Consider the following 10,017-nt stretch of genomic DNA (forward strand, 5'->3'; position numbering starts at 1 on the left):
CAAGAATTTGAAGAAGGCTTTCTTGACCTTGACCCAAGACCTTTGACTATCTTTCCTGTTTAGAACATTTTTTACTGATCATCTTCCAGCAGAAGTTAGTAGTCAGTTGACAGAAAGGTATCTGGTGTTAGGTTTAAAGATATTCCTGTAAACTATTAGACTATACTGGATTTAGCCTCTCAGCTGTCATCCATATTTACTTTGTAGTGGTATGTTATTCCACACTTACCTGGAATATGCTGGCTCCGTATGGGGTTCTCCATGCATTGAGCAGATTGTCTTTTCCTGTGCTCACAAACCACTTTCCTGCAGAGGATGGGAAATCACATTAGGCCACATAAGGAAAAAAATATATAGTTGCCCCAAATCTCTGTTACCCAAGTTATTCAGGGTATTTCATTTCACCTACAGTAAATGTCACATAAATGTCCATACATTCCCATTCAAACTGAATCCTGAAAAATACCCAAAATGTAGTTTTCTCTACTAAAAGCATGTGTCAAACATGAGACTCTAATAGACACTGATGTTCATGGATATTTAAATACAAGGGGTCAGCTGTTAATTCAAATGATACAACTGGATCAAATGAAGCAATGAAGTCTCCCATTGCAAATATGGGCATTGATAACTCCACTGTATCTTATATATACTATGCTACCTTAGTTATGGCCAGTAGATAATTTATATCTAGTATTTTTATTATTATTATCAATATTATTCAACATGTTCTCCCTGTGCTTGTGTGGGTTTTCTCCAGGTACTCCGGTTTCCTCCCACAGTCCAAAAACATGTATGTCAGGTTGATTGGTGACTCTAAAATTGCCCCTAGGAGTGAGTGTGAGTGTGTGAGGTTGTTTGTCTTTGTGTGTCTATATGTGGCCCTGTGATGGACTGGTGACCTGTCCAGGGTGTACCCCTGCCTTCCACCCGAGAGAGAGCTGGGATAGGCTCCAGCAGATCCCCGTGACCCTGAGCCAGGAAAAGCGGGTATAGAAAATGGATGGATGGATGGATATTATTCAATTCAATAAAGCTGATCATAGTGGGTAGTAATGACTCAGCATTCAAGAAGTCTGTCAGTCACACACACCAAGGTTTTCAGATGAAATGAAACAGAAAACCTTGCATGGTGAGTTTAGCCTGGAATGTCCCTTTACATTTCGGGTGCAAAACCCTGTTACCAAATAATGTGGCAACCGTGTTGAAACGAAACACCAACTTCACATTTTAACCACTGGAGGGCGAATTGCTCCTGACTGAGAGGGAGAAGTAAGAGAACAGTATCTACTGATATGGGATTGGCAGTAAGGGGAGAATTTAGCTTTTTGTATGTTTTGTAATTTTTTTTGTTTGTTTTTTTTTACAGATTTTATAACAAACCACTTTATATTTTTTTAAACATTAGTTTGATCCTATATAAGTTATCTACAATACAGTACTGGAAGACAAACAAAACAAAATAAAACAATTAGCTAGTCAAAATCATTTTTTGGGGAGATTGACCTGATAGTGATGTGCCCATTAAATGATGACAATGTAAACATCAGAATCACATATTTGTTCCTGCAGACTATATCTATGACTGTAGTGGCTGGTTCCAGCCTATCCTGAGGTCTTCTTAACTCCTAAAAACTCATTATTGCTTTTTATTTTTATGTCTTGTAGCTTGATACAGACAGATTTATGGCTGTATAACACCTTTCCCTGAAACTCACTCACATATACATTATATGTTGGCAATATATAATAAATAATCACATCTGTGTATACATTATTTTACCAACACAAAACTGCCTCGTGTTGTCACATCCCTATAATGTTTGCAAGTAGTATTATAAATTTCCTATAAATGATCATTTTCGCCCTGCGACAGACTGGTGACCTGTCCAGGGTGTACCCCTGCCTTCCACCCGAGAGAGAGCTGGGATAGGCTCCAGCAGATCCCCGTGACCCTGAACCAGGAAAAGCGGGTATAGAAGATGGATGGATGGATGATCATTTTCTCAGTTAGTCCAATCTTACCACAGTGAGCAAATCTGAGCGAGAGCACACAGCTTTCATGCAGGTGGAGCTGGTACTTGTCAGGTTTGGTGACATGTAAAACCTCCACATTACTATTTTCCATCCCTACTGCAAGCCATTCGCCTGTTGGACAGTATCCCAGTGAGAAGATCTGCAACCAAACCCAAAAGTCATGGTAAATAAAGCTCTCATAGTTGAAATAAACATCATACATAACCCTGTTTTATCTTAGTTTACTCTAGGAAATTCAGATTATTAATCAGATTATAAAGAATGAACAGAATACAGTACAGGCCATACACATACTGGCTTGATAAAGCTGGTAAATCCAAAAGTCATATGTCTTTGCCAAACCCGGCATGAAACAGGTTTTACAGGTCACAAAAGACATTACTAGAAAGCATAAGCACTTTATCTGCCATGTGTCTCCCTGTCTGCCATGCCCTCTCTGAGCTCTTTTTAATGCACACTCACCCCCTCCTGTGCACACGGATATTGTGAAATGGGCCTTTTCAGGAAAATTGCAGTAATGGTCTATTATTGCTGCTCTTTGCCTCACCTGAAAAAAACTAAATTCTAACTGCCAGTATTATTAGTGTTAAAGGTATTTGAGGACAGGCCAGAAAACCAGAGCTCGGTTTGGCCTTTAGTGTGGGTTAAATGTTCTGAACTAAGCTTGTAAATTGCTGCAATAAATCAAAGCCTGAGAGTGTAATCATGGAAACTGCCAAATGTTTTAACTTGTCTTGTGATGTACAATTTTGATCTAACTGTGCATTTTACTTTAACCACTAAATACAAGTGGTGTATACATATATATATATATACCTTAAAAAAGATTTTTTTACATTTGACAGTACTAACAGAAATATGTGGAGAGTCCTGTGTACCTGGGAGGTGAAGTCATGTTGTTGCAGCTGCCGTCCCTCTCTCAAGTCCCAGGATCGGACAGTATTGTCCAGGCCTCCAGTCCACAGCTTGGTCCCATCATTGGAGATGTCTATACAACTGGCCCCATCCGTGTGGCCCTGGAACTGCCTGCAGTAAAAGCATGTCAGACAAACTCATACCCAACAATGCGCATGTGTGTCTTGTCCAGCAAAATAGAGAAGTTTCTACAATGCCACTATGTAAAGGGAAAATATTTAACACAGCAATATTTTACATTGTGACTGTTTTTTAATACTGTGGCACCAATACTGTGGTTTGGTGCCACAGTATTGGTGCCAATTACTGTGGCTTAGCTCCACTGAAAGGATCAAAGATTATTGTCATTATTTTTTACAGTTGAAAAAACAAGTTAGGTAAGAGACACTTTGGTGGCAGACCTTTTCACTCTGGAAGCAAAGTATTTTTTCATTTCATTTTCTTTTGTATTCATTTTTAGCCAGAACTGCAGAGTAATGAAAAACATACCCAATGGTTGTTCTTAGTCAAAAAGCTTTTTTTTTTTTCAGCAGGTTTAATGCTGACCCACAGCATCAGAACAGCAAGCAATAAAACAGCATGAAGACAAAGATGAACACAACAATAAGTACAAAGTTAAAGGTGAAAAGAATACAAATGTATTTTTCACATATAAAAGATAAACAACAAATCTATTTTATTTGGTTTGGTTTTGATTTGTGGCAGTTAAACCATTTAACAGTTTATTGCCGAGACTCAACTCTCACAATGTTTGTTTTTGCAGTGAAAGCACTTACCTAACTGAAAGTTTATTTAGCTGATTTTATTGCTGCTTTCTGAAATAAATACTTTCACTTCAGTGATATTTTCTTTAGGTTAGATAAATTATGATGATTATTATTATTTTATTGTTTTTGCAGCAAGCGTGGCAGTATTAACGGTATTGTGATACAGTGTCGTGCACATCCACTTGTGACTGTGTCCCCACTCCTCACACATCATATTCCCAGCAGCATACCTAACCAGAGTCTGGTTGTGAAGATCCCAGACGGCTATGTTTCCATCAGAGCAGCAGGAAAAGCAGACCTTTGAGTCAGGACTGATGGCCAGAGCATAGCACGCAGGTGCTGACGAAGTTAGTTCTGCTTTTATCCGCGGCGTTGGTGTGGCCAAATCCCAGATTGACAAAGTGCTTGCCTCGCCCCCGACAATGAGAGTCCGCCCGTCAGGAAGCAGTCGACAGGAACGGATGTAGTTATCTCTGTTCTGATGTAACACACACACACACACACACACACACATGCAAGTTGTTTATAGTTTTTAGTGTCATTATTCACCAGTGTATAAAAACTAGTGGCTGTTGCTATTAACTACAGGTAAAACTATGGTAAACTATGTTTTTTCTTAATCGTATGTTGTAACATTGCAGTGTCATGTATGTAAGAGCCACTGTAGTTCACTCACAAGGCAGTCCAGCTGGGATACAGGGGTCTTGTTGCCCGGGTGACTAATGTCCCACACCTTAACGCAGCCCTTGCCTCCAGTATAGACATGACGCGTTGGGTTACTGATGGTGACAGCACACACCACTTCCCCGTGGCTGAGAGTATTGATCTGTCGTGCATGGCGTGGGATGCCAGGGCCTATCAGGGCATCTGGAGGAAAAGGCACAGGCTGCATTTGTCCATCGGCGCTCACATGAAAGGAGTAGGCTCTGGTGGAAAGAACAGGAACACAAGCAGAGAGAAAAGAGCAGGTGAAATGTGGACAAAGGTACAAGCAAACAGGAAGAATAAATGATTGTGCTGTGAACATCCTTCTTGTAATTGTTCTATTTGAGAATGAAGGGAGAAAACGTACGGTTTTCCACCAGGAATGCCCGACAAGTTGGGGGGAAGGCCAGGGACACGTATGTGGTGGTGAGGATCGAATCCCACCTAGAATATAAGATTATGTCACTGTTTAAACATCAATTCTAGTGAACAGAACAAATGCTACAAAAAGTAGAACTGAAGCACTATCACAAAGGATGTGATTACACAACATGCCTGTCACACAAATACACATAATTCATGCAGTTTGACTGCAGATTGCATTTTAATGCTTGCAGCTTGCATATGTCCTGAAAGCTATATACTACAAAGCTATACTGTAGCAGCCTGTAAGATGTGCTGATAAAAGGATGTTTAAGCCTAACTTCTTGTGGTTGAAATAAAGAAAGGTTTTTAGACATCATAGTTGCAAAATGTATGTGATTGTATTTCTATATAAGGGAGATAATTAAATTAGTGAGTAAATATAGTGATGCTTTTGAATCTGTTTTCGGCACTGACTGAGTTTTAGGTATAAATGTTTACATAAAATGCATGTGTGTGCTTTTGTGTGTGTTTGGGTACCACTTGTGTGCGTCCATAAGCTGCTACAGCAGCAGCAGCCACTGCACTCATCTGTGGGGAGATGTTATGAAGGCCAGTGTAGGCTGCTCCCACTCCACTCAGCTCTCCGTTCATACCTGGATGAGGAACCATACCAAATGGCCCGGGGTAGGAGCAAGGCACTGCCAGTGGTGTACGAAGACCAGGGGCTATGACACAAAACAGCTTCTGATACATGCTGACATTTACATGGGATGTTAAAAGTCCCTGTTTTATCTGTGCCTCTTTTATATATTTTATTTTTGTGAAACTTTGCCAAAGAACACAAAATCCAGAATGCTTAGTGTTTTACATACAAAATTACAAAAAAGAAAAGGGATAAAATCTCAGTTACGAAAGGTGTCCTGACTTTTGTTGCAGCTGTTTCTTATATATATAGTTTCTTATAAATATAGACTTATAATCTAGTTTTATTATTCAAACATATGGATTTTTCAAACCAGATGGATTTATTCTTTTTGGGCTTTGGACAGAAACAAACAAACATGGACAGGATTTGTAATTACTTAACATTTTAGCAACACTGAACAGGGACAACTATATTCAACAAACATTATGTGGAAATACTAGTTTTAAAATGTTTAAATCAGAGATGCAATAGTTTCAGATCCAACAGAGAGTTCCCTTCAAACATAACTTACTTCCTGTGCTAACCAATGCTGTAAAAGGGTTCGTTTTTTTTTCAACTCATTCAGTAATGAGTTTTGCTCAGTTAAACACATGCCATAAAATGCAAAGTTCTTATTAAAAAAACTTTGTTATACAATATTCATGCAGGCATAGACATTTCTTGCTCTATAAAATGTGATTTAACACTCACCCAGCGTATCAACACCTGATGGTTTCCCAGGTGCAGACCTGAGGCCTGGGGTGGCAGTGCTGCTGGGGGTCAGAGCATCTGAGCGGGATGTGGGGGTGCTGGACTTGGACACAGGTGTTGTGGATTTCTCATTCTATAATACAAAAATGCAGATCCTGATCACAAAAGGTGTAAACATTAGTCTGTACATGACTTCAAATGGAACAGATATCTCTTTGAAGAAGAGCTTGAGACCTAAAAGTAAAACCATTTCCAAAACTTCTAAATAATAAAACTATTCTTGCTTTGACTGAATCCTCCTTAACACTTATATAAATTATACATATTACAATTATACATAATTGATATGCTATAAAAATGTAAAGTGTTGATGCATTCTTTTTAATATCATCCAGGCCTTACATTTTATTTATTATTATCATCTTCTGGCCAACAACAACCCTTTATTCTCTTCTACACCTTCCTGCCAATAATTACTTGTCATTTTTACATTTGTCTGAATGCCTAAAATAGAAAACTATCCAGAGAAATGATGAAAAAGAAGCTCAGATAGCTATAATAACCCAAATGACTCACCAGATTAATCTCTTTGGACTTGGATGAGGGTGTGCTGCTGGAGGAGGCAACAGAGGAAGGACTCAAGGGTGCATCCTTCTTCAACAGGCGATTTTTGTCTAAGCCATTCTCCCGAGGAGAGTGGGCAGGACTTCCATGAGGAGACGCTGGATCCTGTGATTGATGAGCACAGGAAAAGATGAGTGAGTGAGCGTAAGACGGGTTTAGTTTTCTGATCAGGCAACAAAGAATATGCCATGCCTGTGAACTGTTCTGTACCTCATTGGAGACATCCACTACCAAGTTGTCATCACTCTTCTCTCCATCACTTTCCTGGCACACACACACAGAAGGACATTTGATTTTTACTTCACATTACTATGATAAAAACATTTTGGAACAGTTGGTTTGCCAGAGAGACTAAACAGCATTTGAAATGAAAACAGTTTTCTAGTCTGTACATAAATGACATTGACAAAGTGACTACTGTTTTGTTTTGGAGCAAATGAATGCTGTTCAGGTCTTGAAACCTTCTATTTCCTTTTGCTGAGGTCTGGCAGGAAAAACCAACAAGTTCACTATTTGTCTACAAAAAAGAGTGATAATCAGCGCATTTATCCAGTTTAACACCCCATTAATTTAATATTACAGCAAATATAATTACACATATAGCTATGAAATAGGGTTATCATTGAATCAAAGATTTAATTAACACTAGGGCACTGTTTTTTCTCTTATATTTTATTTCGGGTAAGACTAGATTTTCACAAAAAATAGTAATAAATGGGGCAAGTAGTCATACATTTTCATCGTCCTAAGTTATAAAAAGCAAATAAACCTTGTCTTTATTTCGAAAAGGCCAACTTTAAAATCATCACTCACATAGCGTGTGGAGGTCAACTCCTTATCATCTGTCTTCTGTTTTTTGTTCTCGGAGGAGTAATCACTTGAACTCCTGTGCTTCTCTCCAGCCCTAAAACTGGCTGATGGAGACACAGATGAGCTCTGGAAGAAGCAAGAAATGGATACTTAACAGAAAATAAGAGAAAAAATACTTCCTGTCTGTTCAAACACACCCCAACTATGACATGGTCAGAACTGGTTTACAAATTGTCCATGAGCTGAGATCGTTTAGTCCACAAATGATCACATATTCTCCTGCATGTGGCATGTACTCTATATTAAAATACAGTTTATCTCTATCTCCTTCTGAATTTTTACAAATAAATATTTTGATACTGAATTTTTTCTTTTAAATTCTTGCAAACCCTGCACAAACAAAACTAAAACTGGGTACATGACCAGTAGAGGTTAGACTAAGATCCACACATATATTTTATTGTACTTTTTGTTGAACAGACTGCTTAATAAAAAATAAAAATCAGTACATGTGGGACTATTCTGATAGTTCACAGGTTTAATATATACAATGAGGATCTTTACAGAAACACATAACTGTAGAACTTAAAATATGAGGTTAATATCACCTGGACTTGCCATAAACTTCCCCTAAATGGATACGCAGACAGCCTCTTATGGTACATGAACTGAAAGCAAAGCAGAACTAAGACCACATGGAAAAGAATACTGGAGGAGGTGGGACCCTCAAGGCAAATCTAGCAGCTAAAGACTGACAGACAGGGAAATTACTCATCTCATGCCCTGAATAGAGTGAAAAAATGCAAACTACAGCTTATACTCTACAAATTCTTTGAATGTGTCAAGACTTATACATTCAGATAATTTAGGACAAATCTAACACTCTGCAGCCAGTCAGCAACGCAAACAGAAAGATGAAGATGAACTGTGCAGAAACAAATTTCCTGCTGCATTTCCACATCACTTAAAAACTCCTCTGCCTGTCAAAACCATTTCACTTTTACTGTATCACACAATGCCAGAGCAGCACTGCATCCTCGACAATTTGACTACACCATCATGGCTTGAACTCAACAGCATTATTTTGAAACTCAGGGAGGGGGGAGTTAGTCCATTGATGTCTCTCTTTTTCTAATCAAATATGGCATCCTTTAAATACCATTACCGAAGGATTAATCCTCTTTGAGAAGCAAAGATCAAAATAAGGTCAACTAAACATTTCCCCTCTTGCTAGGGATGTCCCTGCTGATCTCTGTCTCTCATTGGGAGGCGCTCCTTACTCACCAGATGACGGACAGAGAGAAGAAAAATAAAGCAGGACCTTTAACTCGACCTTTCCACTAACTCACGCTTGTAACCTTTCCACTGCCCTTTGCCGTGCTGCAAGTGTTGATGACAAAGATTCTGAGGGGGAGGAGTGAAGTTCAGTGTGCGTGTGTGTGTGTATATGTGTGTGTGTGTGTGGACGGGGAGCACTTGTACCTGTTTACATGTTACAGTGTGTGTACAGGTGTGTACCTGTTGTCTCAATCTCTTTGACAGCAGGTTACACCCCCCCCCCCCCCCCCCTCACCAGACTGATTAGATTAATTAGCCTGCAAATTAGCTCCTTCAAAAACATCAAGTTAAATTAATTTTGCTGCAGAGACAAATGAAGGCTCTGCCAGGAGTACAAGCACTGGGAGTGTGAAGAACCGTGCTGTGTGGCACATCATAATTATATTTGCCTCCTATTTCAAATTGATTCTGCAGGTCCTGATAATTATACCTGTAACCTCCACTGTTTCACAAACGTTCTAACTCTCTCCTACCTAAGAATATTAAATTACATACGGAGGCTGATGATGACTAATCTACTGTTGTAAGTACAACATTGTTGGGCAGTATGGTATAGTCATCACTACGTATAGTTACTGTCGACTTTTGTTTCATTTCCAGGCACAGTTTTAATAGACATGCTTATTCTCTGTCAGAACTGTCTTGATCACACAATCACACAAATTTATACCTGGAAGTTACAGCCAGTAAAAACTATTACTGTACAAATCACTGTTGAACATTTGTTTCATTCTGTGACAAAAACAAGGTTAAGGTTGGTAGTTTTCAGTTAAATCAAATTCATACGGCTGCTAACACAAACGTTTTCAGGGCACCTGTGGAAATGATTGATGCTGATATTGGACAGCCTTCCCAATGATGATGAGAGAGCTGCTCTTTCTCTTTCCCCACCCATTTTAATCCTATCTGACTGTCAGGTCAATCATTTTCTATCATTTAGGCCATAACTGTCCCCAAATTTTGAAATCAAATACTTAAACACCATATTAGCTATCAATATACTCAAGGAGGTCTATGAAATGTAATATGTGATGCAAGTATAATATGATGTAATATGAC

The 10,017-nt window shown here is 38.9% G+C and overlaps 1 protein-coding gene across 5 annotated transcripts in view; it reads right to left on the reverse strand.

Annotated features, from left to right (window-relative positions):
* The window catches only part of LOC113138593 (transducin-like enhancer protein 4), a 33,171-nt gene that overhangs the window by 3,722 nt on the left and 19,432 nt on the right, over positions 1 to 10,017 (reverse strand). For all 5 annotated transcript variants that reach the window (XM_026321142.1, XM_026321139.1, XM_026321138.1 and 2 more), the window contains exons 9-19: positions 7,624 to 7,746; positions 7,021 to 7,074; positions 6,763 to 6,915; positions 6,187 to 6,319; positions 5,328 to 5,515; positions 4,792 to 4,868; positions 4,396 to 4,645; positions 3,950 to 4,197; positions 2,916 to 3,063; positions 2,026 to 2,176; positions 230 to 306 (exon numbers count right to left, since the gene is read on the reverse strand). In XM_026321142.1, the coding sequence (XP_026176927.1) occupies positions 230 to 306; positions 2,026 to 2,176; positions 2,916 to 3,063; positions 3,950 to 4,197; positions 4,396 to 4,645; positions 4,792 to 4,868; positions 5,328 to 5,515; positions 6,187 to 6,319; positions 6,763 to 6,915; positions 7,021 to 7,074; positions 7,624 to 7,746 (1,602 nt within the window). The remainder of the gene's footprint in view (positions 1 to 229; positions 307 to 2,025; positions 2,177 to 2,915; positions 3,064 to 3,949; positions 4,198 to 4,395; positions 4,646 to 4,791; positions 4,869 to 5,327; positions 5,516 to 6,186; positions 6,320 to 6,762; positions 6,916 to 7,020; positions 7,075 to 7,623; positions 7,747 to 10,017) is intronic.

The sequence above is a fragment of the Mastacembelus armatus genome, chromosome 9 (genome assembly GCF_900324485.2).
Source record: "Mastacembelus armatus chromosome 9, fMasArm1.2, whole genome shotgun sequence".
NCBI lineage: Eukaryota > Metazoa > Chordata > Actinopteri > Synbranchiformes > Mastacembelidae > Mastacembelus > Mastacembelus armatus.